The sequence below is a fragment of the Galeopterus variegatus genome, unplaced genomic scaffold (genome assembly GCF_000696425.1).
Source record: "Galeopterus variegatus unplaced genomic scaffold, G_variegatus-3.0.2 Scaffold6180, whole genome shotgun sequence".
Lineage (NCBI taxonomy): Eukaryota > Metazoa > Chordata > Mammalia > Dermoptera > Cynocephalidae > Galeopterus > Galeopterus variegatus.
In genome coordinates this window covers 20,636-43,669 of record NW_007732291.1, presented here as the reverse complement: position 1 = coordinate 43,669, position 23,034 = coordinate 20,636, and the positions used below count along the sequence as shown (strand labels likewise).

At 37.3% G+C, this 23,034-nt stretch overlaps 1 protein-coding gene across 3 annotated transcripts in view; it reads left to right on the top strand.

The window, feature by feature from the left end:
• ZMYND11 (zinc finger, MYND-type containing 11) overlaps positions 1-23,034 on the top strand; it is a 72,933-nt gene that overhangs the window by 36,577 nt on the left and 13,322 nt on the right. Inside the window, exons 2-8 of one of the 3 annotated variants that reach the window (XM_008590523.1) lie at positions 1,956-2,051; positions 2,531-2,692; positions 17,459-17,536; positions 18,019-18,111; positions 20,218-20,305; positions 20,847-20,902; positions 22,095-22,172. In XM_008590523.1, coding sequence (XP_008588745.1) covers positions 2,001-2,051; positions 2,531-2,692; positions 17,459-17,536; positions 18,019-18,111; positions 20,218-20,305; positions 20,847-20,902; positions 22,095-22,172 — 606 coding nt within the window. In that variant the 5' untranslated portion in view covers positions 1,956-2,000. The remainder of the gene's footprint in view (positions 1-1,955; positions 2,052-2,530; positions 2,693-17,458; positions 17,537-18,018; positions 18,112-20,217; positions 20,306-20,846; positions 20,903-22,094; positions 22,173-23,034) is intronic. The other 2 variants (XM_008590521.1, XM_008590522.1) reach the window with 2 other exon arrangements.

Here is a 23,034-nt window from a genome sequence, read left to right as displayed (position 1 = left end):
TTAAAATCATACTATCTTTTCATTGCTTCTAGTTTTGAATTTTGTGCTAGTAGGTTTGCTTTATAAGAACTTTCCTGTTTTGAAGTGGCATTTCACATTTGCTGTTAATCAGCCCATATCTAGAGTAGCTGATGACCTCTGGTGGAATCCAGTGAAAATGCAAACTTAGCTCATTGGCATATAGGATTGAGCGTAAGTTGAAAGCACTATATAAATTGTTTCTATTTACTAAAAGACAAATTGTAGGAAACTTGACCGATAATGAACATGTTTGTATCATTTATACATCAGAAAAATGTTTCCTGGATTCAGAATCTAATAACTTTTGAACTTGATGTTTGCACGTTCTGTATATTCTAATCAGCCATTGCCACAGCTAAAAGAGTGAACAGCACTGCCCCCAACCCATATTGTTTTATATCAGATAATGAAGTTAGTTATATGTTATTATGTAAATGTATATCTAAATGTTTCTCTACGTTTACTTCATTTGAATCATACTTTCATTTCTATAATTGCTATGAAAAACTAGGTCTGGAATTAAATACCCCATTGAAGGAAAGTCCACTTTCACCTTCATTTCACAGGTGGACGGGGACAGGTAGGGATGGGAAGAGCTACGCGCAAAAATTACACTTTTTCTTCTCTTTCTCAGTTAACCTAATAGCTACAATTTTGATCATTACATGAAGATTAATTAGTTTAAAAAATTCAAACGATGATAAATGGCCGTTTCTGTTGTTAACAACGAATCAAATATAAGCCACAAAAATCCTTTAAGATGTTTCTAAACAGCTATGAGGAAAATATTCTGAAATACATTGTTTTAAACTTGGAAAGAGTTCTGCTAATTAAAATTAGAAAATGGTATCTTATCACCACTGAAACCTAATTTATAAACATTTTTTATATAAAAATTGAAATCACTAAAGTGCAACTTATATATGAGCTCTCTGTAATGGATATAGCAGTGGCTGTTGTGTTAATACAGCCAACCACCACATACACATATTATGGCAGTGTGGTGCCACTGTGTCAGACTTTGTGGAGCAGATTTTTTTCTGGCACACATAATCAGGGTTTTATGTAAAATCAATATTTTATGATTGCAGTCCAACTGAAATTATGTTACCAAAGTGACTTTGCAGAGTATGTATATCTGCAGCAAATAACTAGAAACAATCATGTCTTTTTCTTTATCACTTGGCAATAAAGGTCACTAATTTCTTAAAAAGCAAATCAGAGAGTTTACATTTTTGCAGGGTTTTCTACTGTATTCTAGCCATGACTCTGGGTGTGGGTTAGAATATGTGAATTTTGGAATATTAGTAAATCTTTTCCCTTCTGAAGGAGTGGATGGTGCCACTCAGGTATGGTCAAGCAGTCATACATTGGAACCTTGATCTTAAAGAAGTCGCTGCTAACTGAGTGCTATATGGAAGCCCATTTACTGGGACAGTAGTGACATCAGAGAAAACGAGGAAGCTGCTCAACCTTGGGAGCAGTGTAGACAATGATTATAAAAAGAAAAATGACAGTGGAGCCCAAGATTGGAATGTCAGGATCCCTGCTGGAAATGGCCTCGCTTACACCAAGTGTGGGTTTTACCCTTATTCATTTGGTTACCATATCTACAAATGAAGGTTGAGAATTAGTTCATCACTCTAATAGATATTTTTAATGAAAGCTAACAGTTACAAAAAATGAATTATAAACTAAGAGGAGAACGGTCTTCCTGTTTATATGTAAATGGTATTGGCTGTACAAAAAGGTGTCGTAAATAAGAACATGTTGAAAAAAGCCTGCACCTGCAGTCATGTTCTTTTATTTCTAGGAATAGCCACAATCAGGAGATAAGCCTACTTCCTTTTTTGTTTTTTGTGGTAATCACCTTTGGACGATGAGATTAAATCTTTAGTTTCACAATTTCAATTTATTTTTTCCAAATTCAACAGACCCTGAAAATTTGACAGCCTATCAGAACATGGACATTCTGATTAATGGTTATTTTCAATAAAGCATCCAGTACCATGGATGAGAAGATAAGAATAGTGAGCATCACCATTTATTACTATCCTCTCTGTTCCAACAGTGTGCCAAGTACTTATTATATATATATATTTTTTTTTTGTGTTTTTTTTTTTTTTAAGCAGAACGAAACAAAGGTTTGTTTATTTGAAATGCTAAGCTATAGGTTGGTTTGGGGTACTCAGTTTACTGAAGAAATTATTTTTTAGATTATATTTAAAAATGAATGAGAATGTTAGAACTGAGATTGGCTTTGGGCTTATTTTGGACTGGTTTTGCTATCAGATCACCTTAAAATATTCTGAATATTAATACTATTTAGGAAAGAATTTAAAATTTAAAGAAGTAAACTTCTAGGTAATTTTCTCTTTTGTTTTAACACAGTGAATGTCTAAAATTGTTTATAATGCCTAACTTCTGATGGACTTTAGTTTCAATTTTGTTCTTAGTCATTGCAGATATTGACAAAATGTCATACGAAATTATTTTGTATTTTTTGTAGGACTGGGAAACAGAAAATCATGACTGGTATTGTTTTGAATGCCATTTGCCTGGAGAGGTGTTGATATGTGACCTGTGTTTTCGTGTGTATCATTCCAAGTGTTTGTCTGATGAGTTCAGGCTTAGAGACAGCAGTAGTCCCTGGCAGTGCCCAGTTTGCAGGGTGAGTACCTCCGAGCTTTCTGTGCTGTTAGAGGGTTGGAATTAATTCATAATAGCTTCACAAAGATATCCCAAATGGTCTCACCAGGTTAATGGGTAAAGGACTGGAGGGTGGGGGTTATCTGCTGAAATGATGATACTCACAAATGGACACCACAGAACACATACCGTCTTTCAGGGTGTGGATTTTTAAAAGTTTTAATCACATAAAAATATACTTTCTTCCCTTACTTTATACCTCTGGACTATGTGACTACTTTAATGGATAGCCTTTGGGCATCAGTAGTACTATACCATACTAACATCTGTACGATAAGTACTTTATAATGAACTACACAATTTATGCTATTCAGAAAACACAGTTGGTAAAAGGCACATTGTTGGAAGCATTCTTTATCTATTTCCCATTTTACATCCATGTAATGCTGCCTTTATTTTTGTTATATATGAGATAGTTCCTTTTTTGCTTATATTTTATTTGGAGGGTGGAGGGATTGGACAGTTGTGCATAAAGAATTCTAATTACTTTAGGGGCTGGCCAGTTAGCTCAGTTGGTTAAAGTGCTGCCTTGTAACACCAAGGTCAAGGGTTTGGTTCCCCATACTGGCCAGCCTCAAAAAATATATATATATATTCTAATTACTTTATTTAAAGTAAAATGAAGATGCACCGTAGGTAAAATAGGTACTTTCCGCAATTGTGTTCATTCATTTTCCCCACTGAAGGATGTCCGTGCTGTGATTGCTGGTTGCAGAATGTAGTGTGTCTGTGCACATGAGTGGTGTGTGAAGACTAAACACTAGCACAGGAGCTGCACCGACAGCCATGATTTATTTTCCCATGGATTTGGATTGTGCATTTTAAAAGCAAATGTGTATCTCTTGCTTTCTTATAAAAATTGATACTAGGGGAAGTAAAACATTAATGAGATATTAATAAGAGCACTAAGGTAGCAAAAATACAAAAGAGAAAGAAAAAAGCAGTGTCACTGGTGAAATTGGGGATCGTAGCATGAATGCAGGAATTAGGAAATACAGTTCTGGGTACACCTTTTTCTTTACAGCCATACGTTTCAATATTTAACATTTAGTTCTTATTTTCATCATAAAGAATTTAAACAAAAACACTGGGACTTCTGAAGATGGATTAAACTTTATTGTGGATGTTTTACATTTCTTATGTTAAGAATAGAAATTGAAGAATTATACCTTTGAAGAGAATGTAATACTTCTTTCATTAAAGTGAACTCACTGTCAAGTCATCTGATTCCATTTTGTGTGTGTGTCTGCTCTGCTCTTTACTAATTAGATGAAAACAATTTTTTTTTTTTTCCCTTTTTGTCTTTTTTCGTGACCGGCAACGGATCGCAACCCTCAGTGTCGCGCCCGTACCGGACCGGGACCGGCAACAGGATCACAACCCTCAGTGTTGCGTCCGCACCTCGCTCAGCCAGTGAGCGGCCGGTCTGTATGTGGGATCTGAACCCTTGGCGGGAGCGCCGCCGCGCTCCCAAGCGGCGCACTGTAGCAGTGCGCCACCGGGCCGGCCCCGAAAACAATTTTTTTTAACGTCACAGTGTTATCTGCTCACTGAGAACATGATCGCCCCATCCTGTTCTTTTCTTATCTTTGGCTGTCTTTGGCCTTTTGTCAATCTAGACATTATTGCTCTGCGATACAACTGTGCTTCTCGAAGCAGTGCTGGAAGTCAGCACAGAACTCTGAACTGTGCGTTCATGTTAAAGCTGTGAGCCGCTTACTCTCTGTGAAGGCTCAAAAGCCTGTATTCTAGGTTGAGGATAGAAAGTTTTATCTTGAGCTTCAAATCTTCAAAGAAATAGTTATTTCTGTATTAGGTTCATTCTATTGTTTTAATAGTTATGTTCAAGAGAAAGATAAGTGCTAACAATTCCACTCCTGGGAAAAGAGGTAATAATAACATTGAAATTCTCATGGGGTTTAAATATCTTTCAGGTGAGGTTTTTGGTTGATTTGTTTTTTTAAAACGAACTGTAAAAACTTCGAGTAAAGCCATTTTTAGTAATCTAACAAGAGAGTGACTGACCCGACTAAGAGAACTTAGACTGAAACTCGACAACTGTGGCTCCAAATCAGAATAACTTTCTACTGTATTTTTTTCTTTTTATTCAATGTTTGGAAAGAATAAAGATTAATTAGATACAGTAATAAAGAATTTTGAAGATAAGGTACCAGAGGTACATTTCAATACCAGTAAAAATAGTAAATGGATGCCAACCGTTGCTACCTAAAGTCGAAGCTTAAAATAAGCCCTTTTCTAATAATTTGTGATCAGAAGACCATTCATTCTTATATAACCTCTGTCCCTTACAGTGTTGAAAAAGTCACTGAGAATAGGTTAACTGTCTCCCAGCTATCAGCTATATCACCAGATTTAATTCAGCTCAAGCAGCTTTATCTCATATATCTATTTCTGAAATATTTTGAGGGCAATGATAGGCATTTTTCTCAATTAAAATGATTTTCTGTCACTTTTTGTAATAAATCTCAAGAATCTCACAACCCCGAGGCTATTTCTTTGGAATGTCTTCCTTTCTATAAAATAAACTTTTACTTTACAGACACAGGTAGAAAAGTCGTTGAAAAGTAGCCTATTAATATCAGATTAGATTTTGCTTTGACAAAGCTTTGAGTGATGTCCAGTTTCACACTCTTATTACTGAGAATTCTCATAAATTTTTTTTAAAGGGAGATTTTTTAAAGTTTTTTAAATTTGCTGTAAAAATTTAAATAATTTAGAAGAGGATAAGAAAAATAAAAGTCCCATAAACTCTATTGCATAGTAGGTGACTATTCTCACAGACTTCTCCCTGTGTTTTTATATGTGCATGTGTATCTATTTGTACCCGAATCTAAATAACTTTACATACATTACTGCATGTAGCTAGTTTGTTTCTACCCAACAGTGTCCCAGACATTTTTTTGTACGTTATAATTTAAAAGGGTATGCCATAATTTATTTAACCAGTTCCCCACTGATGCACGTTTACATCATTTCCGCTGATCTCCACTGAAGCTCTTCTGTCAAAGGTGACATTCATATTGCTGTGTCACAAATCATGCCCCATTTTCAATTTCTGAAGAAGAGTCTTCTCACTATTTATTTCTATGTATGAAACTGAAGTTTATATCTTGTTTTATTTTAGTTTATTTGAATTTTATTTTTCTGAAATAGCCATGAATTATCCAGAAGAAAAAAAAATGAGAAAACTGTACCCTTTTGTGAAAATTGCTTTTAAGACTGTATTTACATAACGGAATACCATTGTGTTTTTCAGAAAGAAAGAAAATTTATTTATATATATCTGTATACTTCTGTCTGATTACCTTTGGTAGGATGAGTTCATTGAAATGGAATGAACTTAAATTTAAAGGATAATATGCACATTTGAATTTTTGATAAAAATCACCAACTTCTTCAGAGGGTAAACCCATTGCACCAATGGTTTGAAGTATTTTTTAGTTTTTTGTTGCCAATTTGATAGGATAAAAATGGATGTCTCATTTTAATTTTGCTTAATTTTTATGTATAAAGTTTCCAGATTACAAAGTCATTTTAACCTTTGGTGTCATGGTTAGAGGCAGGCTTGTTTGTGTGCATGTGTGTATGTGCACGTGTGTGTTCATTCATATGTGTGCACACGTGCACTGTACACGGGCCTACAAGTGGGCCGGTGAAAACGATGATACTGTTTGAGTGGTAACTACTGAAATTTTGTGTTTTTATAAAAATACATAGTTAAGGTAGTCTGTCATAAGAAACCCCAGGACCACCTGCTAGGTTGGCACCACCTTGCCTTTTAGGGCAAGGCTGTCCACTAGTCTTTTCTGTGGAGGTGGAAGTGATCTCTCTCTGTCCAATATGAACACTGGCCACATGTGTCTGCTGAGGTCCCAAATGTGGCTTGTAGACTGAGGAACTGGATTAAATTTGCCACATGCAGCATGTGGCTTCTGAACGTAGTAGGCAGTGCAGTTTTAGTATGTTCAGATTCTAAATGCCTGTACTATTCCAAGAGAAGCATCTTTTGGTATAAAATGTCTTTGTGAGAGTGGCCTGATGTTTGTCTCCCTCTGAAGCTATAGTTACGATTTGGAAAAATTATAAAGGAAAGATATAAAACCACTTGCTTCCCTGCTCTTTCTCTCCCTGTTGTACATAACAGATTCTACAGCAAACACTGTCCTGCACAGGTTAGTGACTGTAACACCTCATAAAAAGTCAGATTAACCTCGGGGGAAAAAACTGTATAGCAAAACAAGTAAAGTGTAGATTTTTCAGAAAAAATAATTGCTACTTTCCAGGCTAACAGTTTAGAGACTTAGTTTGAAAGTGCGCCCTGTTTCCTCCACCCTCTTGATATGTGCGTACTCCTTACGTAAATGAGTTCTGTTTTCATAACTTAGAGGAGCTGTAGATTGATGTTACTGCCTTCATTTAAATTCAGATAAGTGCAGTTTTATATCTGGACTAAAATGTGTCATTAGGAGGTAGAAGCTGGGCCTCTAAATTGCGTATGATGTGCTTTTATAATAAGTGAGTCGCACAGACAGTGAGTACACATGAAGATAACAGAGAGCTACTTGCTTTCTTTTCCACACTTGCGCCTCTGAAATGGAATATGGCTGCATTGAAATCCCTCCAAAGAGACGTCCTTAGGTTTTCATAATTGCTTTATAACATAAAAATTTTCTATTGTTATTCTTTATATCATCTGACAAACTTTGGTTCACTATGCATCCCATTTATGACATATTACTTTTGACTTTTAAGTGAAGGGATCACAAGAGAAAAAGTAACTTATTCAAGGTGATGGATAGGGGACATATTATTCCAGTATGTCTTTAAAAACTAGAAGATATTCATCCCCTCATGAGTGTTTCAGATGACATTTTTCTCTGAAAAATGGATCACAAATTTTAAAAATTATGTTAATGTACAATTATATGGTGAATCAACTTAGCCCACTTATAAAATACAGAAATACAAGAAAATAGGTAAGGAAATAAGAATCTATGTGGGAGAATTTTATTAGTAACTTCAAAACAGTTTGGTTCTCCATCAAATCCAAAAGCTCTCCCCCATTTGTAGCAGTGGGTTTTCTGCCTCCTGTTCTTGACCGTCAGTTGTCTGCTGAGGTCGAGGAGGAGAGCTGTGTAGCGGTACTTCCACACTAATAGGAGCAACTCCTAAAATGTCCTTACTGCTACAGCTTCTTTTTAAAATGTTTAGAATGAAGATACATATGTTGCAGGAAGCTTAATATTTTAAAAATAGACGTATGGAAAGAAGTCTGTAGAAAGAATTTAAAAATAACTTCTAAATTGGATGTTAATCCCCCTGTACTTTCTTTTCCACATCGATTATAGTACACCCATTAGGCAGATACTGAAACTGAAGGAACTTAACTAGTCATTAGGAGTCCACCTAGAGTTGTATCAGCTGGGCACATACTGACTTGTCATTGTTGACTAAGTGCTGGGTGAGTTGCGTTTGAGGCATTTGTACTGTGACTTTTTCTTGCAGTGGTAGCTGGATAAAAAATCATGATGAAAGCAGTCTCTGGAAACTAGAGCCAGAAACTTACTTCTGAATCTAGTTTTCTTTCTTTGGGGTATATAGGCAGTAAACTTTTAAGAAATTTCTATAAATAGAGAGAATTCTCATTTAATATTTAGAATGAAATGGGACCAAATGTGAAATAAAAATATTTCAAACATAAATTTATTGTGTACCTACTATGAAACTGCTCTTGCTTTCTGGCCAGTCTTGCATTCTTAGTGTGGGGAATTTATTAATATTCTCACCCCAGAAATAAGGTAAACCTTTATTTCAAGGTACACATTAGCAAATCTAGATAGAGCTTTTATTTTTAAATAGAAGAGGAGTAGAAGCCATTATTTTTTCAAGTAGTAGACAATCACAGTACTGAAAACTACTAATGAACATTAATCAAATATTTTTACAACTTTTTTTTTTTTCCTTTTTGTCTTTTTTACTGACCGGTAACGGGATCGCAACCCTCGGTGTTGCGCCCGCACCGCACTCAGCCAGTGAGCGGGAACCGGTCTCCACATGGGATCCGAACCCTCGGTGGGAGTGCCGCTGCGCTCCCAAGCGGCACACTCTCTAGTACGCCACCAGGCCGGCCCAGAACTTTTAAAGACAAATTGCGTCATATAATTTTTATACTAAGAAAAGTAGAAAATTAATTTGAAAAAGATCTTGTCTGAACCAGGCAATTTTATAAGCTGGTTTATAAGTTTCATCACAAGCTTAGAGGAAAAAGTAATAGGAATAAATAAATAAATAAATAAATGAATAAATAGGAATAGGATAAACCAGAGGATTTTTTTTTTTTTCCTTTTTGTCTTTTTTCCGTGTCCGGCAACGGATCGCAACCCTCAGTGTCGCACCCGTACCAGACCGGGACCGGCAACGGGATCGCAACCCTTGGTGCTGCGCCCGCCCCTCGCTCAGCCAGTGAGCGGGAACCAGTCTGTATGTGGGATCTGAACCCTCGGCGGGAGCGCCACCGCACTCCCAAGCGGCGCACTGTAGCAGTGCGCCACAGGGCCGGCCCGACCAGAGGATTTTTAAAATTAGATCTAGGATATAAAACTGCAAAATGTTGTGTATTGTTCTCTGATTTCTATAAAACCACCTCGACCCACCCAAGACAGAAAAAAAGAAGTTGACAGGCTTCCTTCCTGCCTTCCATGATGAACTTAACAATGCCCTGGTCACAAAGGCTTCAGTGTGATTGGTAGTGTGTTTGGTCCTTGCGACGTGTCTTTTGGTGGCTTGTTTAGAATCTTAATTGAACTTCATCTTTTTTTTTTTTTTAATCTGAGAGATTGAGGGGATAATAGTTGGGCTGGTTTCTACATTAGGATAGTTACAACTTAATCTAGATAAATAGAAAGCTCATTTAGTGTTTCCAGTACTGATGAGCTGAAAACGGTATGAAGAGAACACTGTTTCCTTTCGTTGCCTCTGTGGTACAAAATGCAGAGCAGATGGGAGGCAGGAAGGGGGACAGGAGTGTTCCTGCTGGTGGACACCGGTCCCTTGGGGAAGCACAGTGATGCTCACGCCTTCACCCAAAACCAGATATTCCAGTTGTCTTCAGAAGAGAGTGGAGTCTTACCCCATGAGTTGTACAGTCTGCTCTGCATTTTCAATGTTGTTTTAACGATTAGTGTTGCATAGAGGGGAAGAAACAAGTAGACACAAAACTTGTGTTACATAAAGCTTTTCAGACTACCTTTATTATCCTCAAATTCTATAGCAAGCCACAAAGGGACTTAAAGTTACCCAAAAAAGGACGTTAACACTGAACAATAAAATTCCTGGCATGCATAACACCCCTCTCTCTGTAGCTAATAATATTTTAGCGATTTCTTCATGAATCTGTGGGTGTAGTGGATTTAGAAATACTGTGTGATTTTATAATCCCAGTCTGTTTCAGGGCCTGTAGAATTAATTTGAGAGATGCTTTAATAGTTGTTAAATCATCCTACACTGGCTGCTACTAAGCTGTTCATATCATTTGAATTCTTGATCGTAGTCAAAAGTCGTTAACTTCCATTAGAGAGGAAACAGTTGACTTTGTAAAAATCAGTCAGTACAGGTGCAGCTGTAGTAGCACTCAGTGCTGTTTTTGTAAATTGGATGAACAAGTGTTGAAACCCTGTGATGTAATTCTGCTGGACCAAGTAGGTAGTGGCATGTGAGTGGAATCTTATTTGCCTTTGCTTCTAAGAATTCACCTCAAGATACTCTTAGTAGTTTGAATTACCCTCTGAGTTCCAATTTTTACCTGTAAGAAGGCATATTTGTGACAGCTTAGGGAAGGTTTTTAAACTTAAATTTAATAAAAAACACTTGTCAGAAACTCAGGTGTAAATAACTATTGCTGGATTGGCTGTAGGAGATTTAGGATGGAACTATTTGGAATCCTGTGTAATGATCCTTTCACGTTCGGGGGTGGATAGGTCAGGTTTTCTAGTATTAATACTGGCAATACATGGGATATATTGGTCTTCTGGTCTTGTAGATAAGAATTGATTTTATTGTGTAGCACCAGGGGTGGAAAGGCTGAACATAGGTGTAATTTTAAATAGTTTTAGAAAATGGTTTTCACTGATGGGCCACTTGGGTCCCAGTGGTTTGGGGAGAGCTATGGCAGGATTGGGCCACTCAATACCAGTTCCACTAGACCAGCTCTACTTTTAAAGTCTCAAATGTTGGTCTTTTAAAATAAGTTCTTTGTGATTCCTGTGTATTCCACTGTTACCAGTGGGTCTAGATGGTCCACAGAGCTTCTCAGTTTCCATCACAGCACAGGCAGTTGGTGTGCAGATAAAATTCATTTTGATTCTTTTGTGTTCTGTGATTACAGTTGTAGAGGAGACCTTGGAGCTTTTGAATTCCTAAAACAACATAGATAGTTTATATGCAGATTAGTGTTTCTTCAGGTAAAATCCAGAGGCACCTGCGGCAGAATCAATCACTTGGTGTGCTGTTGGAAATGCAGCCTCTAGGGTCTCACCCCAGAGGATTGTGTGCTCACTGACATTTAAGTGGGCTGCTGGTGATACTGTTCTTGACTCTTAGAAGTCAACAATTGATGTTTAGGTGTCACCCTTCAGTGAAATGGCTCACACATCAGAAACAAACAAAACTTTTATTGCTAACATAGAATTAGATGTGAATAAATGTTTCACACTTTGGAAGGATCTTTGAATTCTTGAGTCCAGCCACAGGGAATAGTATTTCTAGTAGTTGGTGAAGCCATTAGTAATGACTGCCATCAGTGCAATTCAGCTAATATTTATTAAACATTTACTATGTGCCAGATGCAAGGCCATCGCAAATGAACAGTGAAGTAGACCATATGGACCCTGCTTCCACAGAACTTAAAGTCTAGTCCTGTGGTCAGCCATGGTTTTGTACTGCCCATGAGCTAAGAATGGGTTTTACATTTTTAAATTGTTGAAGAAAAATCAAAAGAGGATAATATTTTGTGATGTGAAAATTATAAAAAATTCAAATTTCAGTATCCAAGAGTTTTATTAGAACACACCTCACTCATTAATGTATACATTACTTCTGACCACTTTCTCACTACAACAACAGAGTTAATTGAGAAGGAGATCAACTGTATGGTTGCAAAGCCTAAAATATTTACTATTTGACCCTTTACAAAAAAGCTGTCATGGGCGATCAGGTCAGATGATCACACTTGTCAGTCATCTCCACTTAGAATCCTCCGCCCCAATGGAGCCCAACGGTTACTTCTAACTGGCTTAAGAATCCCTTGTTCAGGAAGAGGTTCAAGATTTTCTATTATTTGTTTTCCTAAAAGTAAAGGAGGGCAGCGCCTCAGTTATCTATAACTGAAGAACATTTTAGTTTAGTAGATGTTTTATACACATTTACAACACAGCTTCAGTTGTGTGATTATTGTCATTTTAATTAGTTGCAGCAACTGTGCCATGTAATGGAAGGTTTCTTTCCTGATTATTTGTAGATGTTTACCAAAACCATGCCCATATGCTGCCAGGTGATAGGAACAAGTGCCAGTACATGCTGGGCTTTACTATGAGGGGTCTGACCTGTACAGGGTTGCAGAGAGACCTTCCCTGAAGAATGCTGAGGCCTGAGAGCAGAGAACAGATGTAGTTCCTCAAAGCCTGAGGAAGACTTGGATCTGAAGTAATCTGCAGATATTAGAGAGCATTGGTTTTATGTTTTTCTGACCTTGTTGTCAAGAGTTATCCGCTTACTTATGTTACAAACAAAATAGTGTATTCCTTAGAAGCTACTCCTTTCATGTCAACTAGTTACAGTAGATTTTTCTCAAGCCATTTTAGTTTGGCCAATAGGCACCAACTGAAATGCCGCAGAAGGCAGCTCCACAGTGTGTTACCTAAGAAATGTCTGCAAATCTCATGGTGCATCTTGGGGACAGCAGGTGCAATGCTCTGTTGATTTCTCTCATGAAATACTAAATCTGTAAACTATAGCCGGAAAATGTCAGGAAGAAAACCCACAAGTTTATCAAACGTGAAAGCATCTTACAGTAATGTTTTTGTTCCTACAAATTATTGGGAGAGATTTTTTTTCTGCTGAGGGTCCTCTCTTTTGTTTGCTTTGTTTTACCAAGAAAGCTCCTCAGCCTGTGAATCTGGGGGGCAGGCTCTGTCCACCTAAGTGGCACAGGCTTGAGTGACATGAGGTCCAGTCACCAGACACCATGTGTCAGGGCTGCTGTGCACTTGCCAGCTAGAAGTGCGTACATGCATTTAAGTTCTCAAGAATGGTTTCATGATGTCTGGGATAGAATCCCTTATTTGTCATCAGAAAAGATGTATTGGGCAGCAAGTAAAAAATAAGAATAAGCAAGGAATGTGGAAGCAAGCTTTCTCTTTGGCTGTGAAACTCCTTTTGGTCAATTCTTCTGCACAGCCAAGATTATTAGAATTCCTAACTATAGTAAGTAAAAAAGCCAACAAATACTTAAAACATAACTGCCACAGCATTTTTGGCATATATAATAAGAGAGATGTATTCCTCTTTGTATGAGTAAGTAGACCGAGACCGTATTACATCTAGTGAATGAGGATTTAAAAGAAAAGACTTAGGTTAACCTTAACATCACTTTACGCTTTCCCCCACTTTACACTTAACCCCACTTCACACTTTCTCAGTGTAGCAGCAAAGGTTAAAATCTGAACTGTTGCACCAGCACCTGCTTGCACATGTTTCTGTAATCAAGCAGTCACTTTCTTGAAGTTGGGGCAGTGGTTCTCAGAACTGCAGATCAGAAACACCAGGGGCTTTAGAACAATGAATGCTGAGCTCATCCCTCAACCAATTTTATCAGAATCTCTGAGGTGGCACCTAATCACCAGTGACTTCCTTTGAGGTAAACTTTACAGTGACATGAACAAGTTTTCAGTACCACTGGAGGCACAGAAGAGGGCCTACCAGTGAAACCCCAATCCCATCCAGCTGCAGGAAGCTCATTCCTGTCCCTGGGCCAGTAACTCTCCCTCCCATCCCCCTCTCCATAGATAACCACTGTTATGGATATTTCCCGTCATAGATAAGTTTTGCCTGTTCTAGAACTTTATATAAGTGAACATTGGTGTTTTTTAAAGACTTTGTAACCCAAGTGGTTATATCTAAATCTGAGTAGCACTTTGTTAAATGGAGTATAAGATTTTCCTGGAGTAGTAAATGAAGGTGATAAAGAGCTAGGAAGGATGGTTTTTTCCACACTTTGCTAAAAAAGTCATTTTTCCAGGCTCAGATCACCACTTTTAATTGCTGTTAGAAGAAAATGGGTACTCTAACAACCCGGATCTAAGCAAATTTAAACATTATACAAAATTGTATTTTTGTCCTCTATTATACCATTAAATTTTATGAAATTAAGGCCCTCGGCATGAACTGTATGTTCTGAGTCTTCCTCAAAATAAAGAAATGTTGCTGCACATGGTTACACTAAACTAGCAGTTCATTTAAAATGTTTGAATAGACAAAACCAAAGTTTGTGAGAGCATATGATGTCTACGATGTGTGTAGACTCTGTTGAAACAGAATAGGAGCTGGGTATAGACTTTATCTAAACTGGGTAATCACATGAACAAGGCAGGTGCCTAAACCTAACCAAGGTGAAGTAAGTGGGTTTCTCACACTGTTTCAGTGTTTTAATATTTTTGTTGTTGTTTCAAAGAACAGTCCCGTTAGGATGTTTTAGTTATACTAATATTCTGATTTAGCAATGCATAATTTTTGCCTATAGAGAAACATTAGATTGCTTTATTTTCTAAAGCTCTAAAAACAGAGATTAGATTCAAGTTAACAGAGTGAAATGCTTCATAGGGTTATGTTTGGAGTGCAGAAAGGAAGAGAAGTGATGCTGCAGTGCATGCAGAGCATAGCAGCCTTGAGGCAGAGCACAGGGGTTTTGTGTAGGAGGCAGCACCCGGGCCCCTCTTCCATGGTCCTTACTCCGGTGATGACAGACAGCCTAGAGTTAAGCCCTCTACCTATCCCTGTTGAGCTTGAGTTATTCAAAGGAAGATGTAGAGGGTGTTCCCATCCTGTTTAATTGATGGAAGGGCTGGGAACAATATCCAGTGAACACTAAAATTATTATTATTTTGGGGGGCAGCTGGCCTCTATGGGGATCTGAACCCTGGACCTTGGTGTTGTAACACCATGCTGTAAGCAGCTGAGCTAACCAGCCAGTCCAGAACATTAAAATTATACTACAGCCTTACATAAAGTGTTGGTTGTATATTTCCTCTGAATAATGTGTTACCTATTAAAAGAACTATTATCCTACTGATAGTATTATGAGATTTCTAATCTGGTATAGATTGCTGTTATATCTGAATTTACACAAATTCATAATTTAATAATGAAATTGATGTTTGGAATTAGTTTTAATAGTGCACAAGGTGCTTTAGAGTTGGTGTGACACTAGGGCATGTAGGTTGAAGTGCTGGTTTTCATTCTCCCCTCTTTTTAAAGGAAAATGGATTTTCTCGGTGCTAAGAAAAAAGCAGCTGTCTCCAAGAAAAAAGCAGCTGTCTCCAAATCTCTTACCTTTTCTCTTCCATGTATCTGACAGTTCGTCAAACTGCTTATTTAGTATAGAAAGCAATGCATCAAAGGATATCCATGCTATTAAGAACTTTTGTCCAAAAGCATTAATAGATGATTGTGCTTAATATCTACTGAGAGCTCCTTCTGCTCTCCTTCTGTGTGAATTGCAGAATGCAAAATTAGAGCAGCATTCTGCAATGTAGTCTGGCACACAGGAAGGACCCGCTGTTAGTTCTCAAGAGTTTGTGTGCATGAGAATCACTGGGGGATCTTGTTAAAAATGAGGGTGATTTTAACTGTCCTCACCACAAAAAAAAGATAAGTATGTGAGATAATGCATATAATTAGCTCAATTTAGTCATTCCATAATGGATACATATTTTAAAACATGTTGTACACCACAAGTATATAATTTTTGTCAGTTAAAAATTTTTTTAATTAAAAAAAAGAATGTCTAACCAATGCCACTGCAGAAACAAACTTACTAACTAGAGTTCAATATTTGTTTGAAGTACCGTTTTTCTCTAAACTGTACATATGGCTAATTACTGTGCTCATAAAGCATTCTAGTTAGTTTTTCATAACCCCTTCATGTGGCTGTGTTATTCATTTGAAACTCAGTTAGATTTATTGTCCCCTATTTGTTAAAAATACATATAGAGAGAATTCTCAAGCTATATCAGCCTCTCCTCTCACACCCAAAGATTATAAATCTGGAGTCCAGGAAATTTCTTTACATTTTAAACTCAATGTCTATTCCAGAGGCAGTCAGTCGAGGCCAAGTATCACAACCTCCTGAGAAATAAACAAATAAGTAAATGAACAAACAGACACACATCCCAGGCCCTACCTCTAGAAACTCCACCCAGATGCTCAGGGTGAAGTCCAGCTGCATTTGATGTTCCATCCATGTCTGTGGTTCTTGGCCAGGGTTGAGAAGAACTGCTCTATAATTGGCATAAATCTAGAAGCTGTGTGCACAGGTCATCAGCTGAATAAGGAGAAAACACTGCCAGAGTCCAGGTGAGAAGGTAACTGGAAGGAAGAGAACACCTCAAATGTGAAATTTGTGAAATTAAATTAAGTTCCTAGCTGATAAAGTACTTTCCACTTCTCATTCAGATAAGTTAATGTTGTGTGTACCTATCATCAATTTGCTTAAGCCCTAGCTGAAAATTCTCAGTTACGTGAGAAACGTTTGCTTTTTCCTCTACTGGATTTAGCATGTTAAAGTGACTTCCTGTGGACAAAGTTCTTTTGGGAGGAATTATACCACTGGGCAGAGAATCGTAATTTAGTGGCCTGAAAAAATTAGAGCATCCGTTAAAGTAGTGGCCAAGCCTACTCAGCTCCCTGCACTGTGACTTGACGACTTCCAGTGTCCAGTATTCTTGCCTCTCCTTCTTTTAGACTCTTGTAGTGTCTCAACCTTGACAAAGTAAATAGGAACATTTATCCTTGTTTCCCAGCTGTTTAGAAATGACATAAAGGTAGAATTCTGTTTTTTCTTCATGTGTAGTTATATTTTCTGAGAGATAAACTGAAGAACCTAATTAGCTTGTAGGCCAGACTAGTGGAAATTGGAGTTATTACTGAACAGATCCATAACACTTTGAAATAGACATGTAAATTGTCTATTTTGTGTGTGTGGTACAGCTGCACCATAAGTGTCACAGACTTTTAAAATAACCTTTTTAATGAAGAAATATATATTGAAATTCACCATTTAATATTGCTAATTTAAGATGTTCCTTAAACGACTTTAGCTATAGATTTTTAGGTAAAATAAGTGACTCTCCATTATGTCTATTTTTTCTTTTCATCTGAAAATTGGTTGAAGTTTTAAAATACTAAGAAAAGAAAAAATGTATAATTCTGTATGATACTGTGTCAAGTACAACATAATATTTTTCAGTTCTCACCTTGTTACCTTAAACAGTTTTGTTATGCAAATATCAAAGATTTCTCTTTATCAAATGCGTTGGAGATAGTGCATCTTTTCATAAAATTTCTGCATATGATAATCTTTTATGTATGTCTTCTACATGGGTGTAAATATGTGAGTGACCAGATTTCACACCTGACCTCTTCTTTCGTTTAACAGAGCGTCAAAAAGAAGAATGTAAACAGGCAGGAGATGGGCACGTACCTGAGGTTCATCGTCTCCCGCATGAAGGAGCGGGTGAGTCTGCGAGGGTCTTCAGAGTCTCCCAGAACAGGTTTCTCTCTGGCTCATTCTTTCAAAGTGAGGGACCGAGAAGTACAGATAGGCACATCGCAGTGAAGTGTGGCATCATCGCCATGCTTATTTTCTGCAACAAGCTATTAGATTTCCTGTTTTGTCTGTTTTTGACAAGGGCACATTTCTAGGGGCATTAGATAGGAAAAATAAAAATTTTGAATCTCATTTATCAGAATGAACACTTTCATTATCAAACTGTTTAAAATGAAATGGAATTTTCCAAAATTATTGTTCTTTCTACCAAAACCTTAAGGAATGCCACATTCAATTCTATAGGATATATACATTTTTCCATTAAGTTTTAAAGTAATTCCTGTAAAATTTCTCTTTAAAGGTAGAAAACATTTTGAGTTTTAGGAATTAATGTTTTACCTGTCTCTCTTTAGCAGCATTTAAAATTGATGTATCTGACACCTGTTTAGGCTATAGATCTTAATAAGAAGGGGAAGGACAACAAGCACCCGATGTACAGGAGGCTGGTGCACTCAGCTGTTGACGTTCCCACCATACAAGAGGTACAGTCCCTTCCTCGTACTCCCACTCTAGTGCATCTCCTTAACTGTCTAGTTGAGGAATGATTAAGCAGTGACTCTGGTTGCTATTCTTTCCTTGAGAGTGCACTTTCTCCACTTTCTTACTAAAACAAAAAGGCAAAACCACCAAATGAGGCCTCATTACTTGTGAATTTCATGCATTTACACTAATGCAAATTAGGTGTCATCTTTTAAGGGCCTGGTTTTAAACAACCTATAGCTTCTTCATACTTATTGATTAAAGAAAATGTAATATAACCTGGACACTTTAATATTTCAGTTGTGGGGAACTCATTCCTAGACATTGTTTTAGCAGTAGTACTTGGGAGTTTCAGGTAAAAATTTGAGCGTAGAACTCATCTAGAGTCTTGGGAAACAATAACGTGAGCAAAATTAAGAAAAGGACTAGAGAACTTGAATTATTCTTAAAGTTCTTAATTTTACCTACTGTAGCTGAAGATTACTTATGAGTTTGTTAATATGTAATTACAGAATATAACAGAATCCAATAGAACACATAGATGTGTTTCCAGTCAGCGTTGCTGGATCACTCACTAATTTTGTACTCATGTCGTGTCATGCTCAAAATGTAAAATGTTATGGTTGGCCATAACAGCCTATAGCAAGACAAGAGGAATAATTTAAAATCATTTTACAAACTTCCTGATCCACTTTGTAGCTGAGAAAGACTATGGCTATATTATTTCAATATAAGATAAGGGTAAATGAAGTACCTTAAAGTGGCTGGCAAATCCTGGAACAAAAACAAGAAATTTTAATTTTACCCCCCAAGTCTGATCCCATCTGACCCATGTAGTGTTGATGCATGGGCTACAATACTAGCTGGGCCAATTATGTGTTGGCCTAATGCTTAGCAAGGCCTGACTATGAACAAAAGTACTGTATGGAAAATTAATAGGAAGGCATGATTTTTATGCTTTCAGGAGTTTACAATCCAGACCAAAATATGAGCCACAGTTAAGTGCAAAACTCAAAACAAGTGCTTTGGGAGTGCTGTGGGGAAGTTGTTCTCCACCTGGGTGTATATGAGGTCACCTGGGTGAGCTCCTGAGTTCACCCCAGCTCAATAGAATCAGAAATTCAGGGGCAGAACTCAGACATCAGTATTTGTCAATAACCTATGTTGCTACAGATGCCATACAGGAAGCAGGTAGATCCAACAGGGAGAATCTGGGAAGCCTTCTTTGAAGAGATGGCAATGGAATTGGGTCTTAGAGGATTCCAACAGGAAGGAAGACTGTGTTAGCAAAGGCAGAGGGTAGCAAGGGTGGCTGGATTCTTAAATATGCTTTAGAGGCCTTAGCATTCCAAGCTGTTCTCAAGCTAGTTTCCTGTGTGACCACCAGGACAGGAAGACGCCTCCTTATAATTCTAGGTAACTTTGTCACACCCCACTCTCAAAAGTTTTGCCCCTTCCCCCAAGAAAAAACCCTCAGATTTCCTCTATAATCCTTTTCTTTGGCAGCCAAAGGCAAAGCTACAGAGAATCCCATGAAGGAAATCCTTTACATATGTCACTGTAATACAGGAGAAACCCTAGTATTGCCTTTGTGCATAGAGGAACACTTGAGACTTTATTTTTCAATTATTTATGAATCAGTACCCAGTCTCAATTCAGAATTGTAAATATATCTTAGTAGTTATAGTACACTGTCACAGAGGGTAACAGTCCTGTTTTTCAGTCTTTATTCTCCCGTGTTGTAAAGAATGGTAGGTATTTAGTCAGGGTCTCACCAACATCATTGTTCACAAAGTGTGGCAGCAGCTTTCATCATTGCTACAAAATGAGATGTTCAGTCTGTAAAGTTCACTCTGGTAAATTAAAATAGAGTACTCAGCAGCTGCAGGATATCTGATCTGCCACACTTCATTATACTATGATATTAAAACTACAAATGGAATTGCTGGTTTTTCTTATGCACATTGTCAATACTGTGGAACAGCAGCAGCCCTGATGTTGACCCTGGAGAAGTTCTGCGGGGTCCCGTATCCTAGTCCAGTGAACATAATCCACACAGATATCTTCAGTAGTAGCTCTTTTGCCGTTTTGTTCTTTGCCCTCTGCAGAAAGTGAATGAAGGGAAATACCGAAGTTACGAAGAGTTCAAAGCGGACGCTCAACTGCTTCTCCACAACACAGTGATTTTCTATGGAGGTTGAATATTTTTCATTTTTTCTTTTGTGTGCGTTTTTAAAAAATACCATTGACATACCATGTTAAGAAGTAACCTTTTATAAAGCATTAGATTCAAAAAGATTAATACCATAATGATCTATAAGTAAGTATTGATGTTAGAGTTTAAACTTAAGAATATTTGGTGATATCATTATGGCTTATAGACTTGACTGGCAAAAGGCAAAACTGCAGTTCACCAAATGATGGACATATAATTATTCCTCATAGTTTTATATATATTCATCTAAGCTGAAAGGCTTTTTATAAACACTTTAATTCTGATTGTTTTCCCATTACTATCTCATCATTTCAAGGTAAGAGGTCACTCTATAGCTGATTAGTAGTTGTGCTGAACATAAAATAAAACCTGCTTATAGAATTTTATTTTACTGCCTGAACTTCATTTCAAGTATACATTTCAGTTTGAAATGGTATATGTTCACTTTTTCCAAACTGGAAAAAAAAAAAAAATGACTTGTGTTGCTACAGTTGGTTACATGTAATATGTCTTTAATTACAGCGGACAGTGAGCAAGCTGACATTGCAAGGATGCTCTATAAAGACACATGTCATGAGGTATATTCATGCCTGATAATCCAAATTTAGTTATTTCAGGGTTCCACTCTTATTTACATTTTAATTATGCTATTTCCTTTAAATGTAATTTTATTTTCATGTTTGATGTACATGGGAAATAATGTAAATAGAGGAAAAAAAAATTCTGGCAAAACTGTTCAAAAGAGGATTCCTGGGAGTTATATTTAGTTACTAAGTAACTTCTGCAAGGAAACTTTCAAATACCTTGAAGAGCTGCTGTGGGTATTAGGTAATACATGCACGTGTGTTGCAGACAGCTGCTGTGGGGATTAAGTAATGCATGCATGGGTGCTGCCAACAGCTGCTGTGGGTATGAGGTAATGCACGCATGTGTGCTTCAGACACTCAATAAATATTACCCTTGTCAATGGCGGATTCAATTTGTGTCCCTACTACACTATATAGGCAAAAATAACCCCACCCAAACAGTAAATGAAATATATTTTTAAGGAGGTATATTTGGGGGGGGGGTCTTTCTTATTTGAAACACCCATCGCTAAATTGTCTCTGCAGAAGTTCCTCAATTTATATAAAAAGTTTTGTTTCTTGAATTCATTTCAAATTTGACTTTTTTATTCATTCAAAAAGTATTTATTGAGTGCCTACTATGTGCCAGGCAGTGTGTTAGGAGGAATAAAATGATGAGGGTACAGGCTTCCTGCTCATGGAGCTATATTCTGTAGAGGGAGAGTGGAAAAAAGAAAAAGAGAAACAGACAGAATATGTTTATTTACAAGTTGTAAAAGAATGTTATGAAAGAAAACAAGCAAGGGACTAAAACGGAGAATAAGGCAAAGTAAGGACTGCTGTTATTGGTAGCAGATACTTTATGTGGGCTGATTAGGAAGAGCTTTCAGAGGAAACATTTAATCTGAGTGCTAACCAGTGAGATAGGAGCAGAACAGAGTTGGACCATACCAGGCCTCATAAGGAATTTCTCTTCTATTCCAAGTGCAATATGAGACCATGGAGATGGTTCTAAAAGGAAAGTGACAGGATCTTCCAGTGTTATTTATGAAAAATTTAAAATTTAAGGTTAAGAGATTGTATAAGGAACAAAATTCAAGACTTTATGTACATGAATAAGAATGTTAATTTACATTAACACATTTTATATAGTTAATGCATATGTATATTTCATGTAGGCTGAAATAGTTGCTTTTCTTTTCAGCTGGATGAACTGCAACTCTGCAAGAATTGTTTCTATTTGTCAAATGCTCGTCCTGACAATTGGTTCTGCTATCCTTGCGTATGTGAAACTTTTCATGATTTTTGTTTTTTACTTTTTAAGTATTTAATTTACTGCTCTGAGGAAATTTATTTCCAATTTGCTTAGAGATAATAATCTTTCCTAAATATTTTTCTTTGCATCATGGTATATATTGTTTGAATGAGTATAAACAACTGATGCATGGGAAACATAACTGGGATCGTTATCCATTTGTGATTTTAAAATGAGGTACTAAATGAGAATAAACATTGGGTCCCTTAGTAGATAACAAAGTGAATTTTTGCTTTTCTTCTCATTCTTTCACAAGAGATCTAAGGCTTTGCATATGTCCATAGCTGTACAGTTTCCCCTAAAATGACATTATTTCAAGAAGGGTGCTGACAAAGAGCCCCTAAGTGTTCTACGTTGGCAGCCCTGTGACACTGGCTTCAGAGCCACCGGCGAGAAGTTAGTCTTCCAAGATGTTACTGTGAGTGCTGGTCATTGGAGGCTCTTGTTAAAACAGAGAATTCTGATACAGTAGGTCTGCGTAGGACCTATAATTCTCTCATTTCTAACAAGTTACCATGTGATGTTGATGCTGCCAGCCCTGGGCTGTACTTTATGCAGCAGGTTTAGGGCGAGTATCTACAAGTATTTGCTGCTGCTGTTCACATGGCCCTTGGCTTCAGGGGCTGCCTCAGTCCAATTCCTGCCCCTTCTGAAAAATAAGGTTCGTATGGCTACTCTTAACGCAAATATGAATTTTTTGGTGTTTTTCTTTTTTCTTTTTTGTCTTTTTGTCTTTTTTTTTTTTCGTGACCGGCAACGGATCGCAACCCTCAGTGTCGCGCCCGTACCGGACCGGGACCGGCAACGGGATCGCAACCCTCGGTGTTGC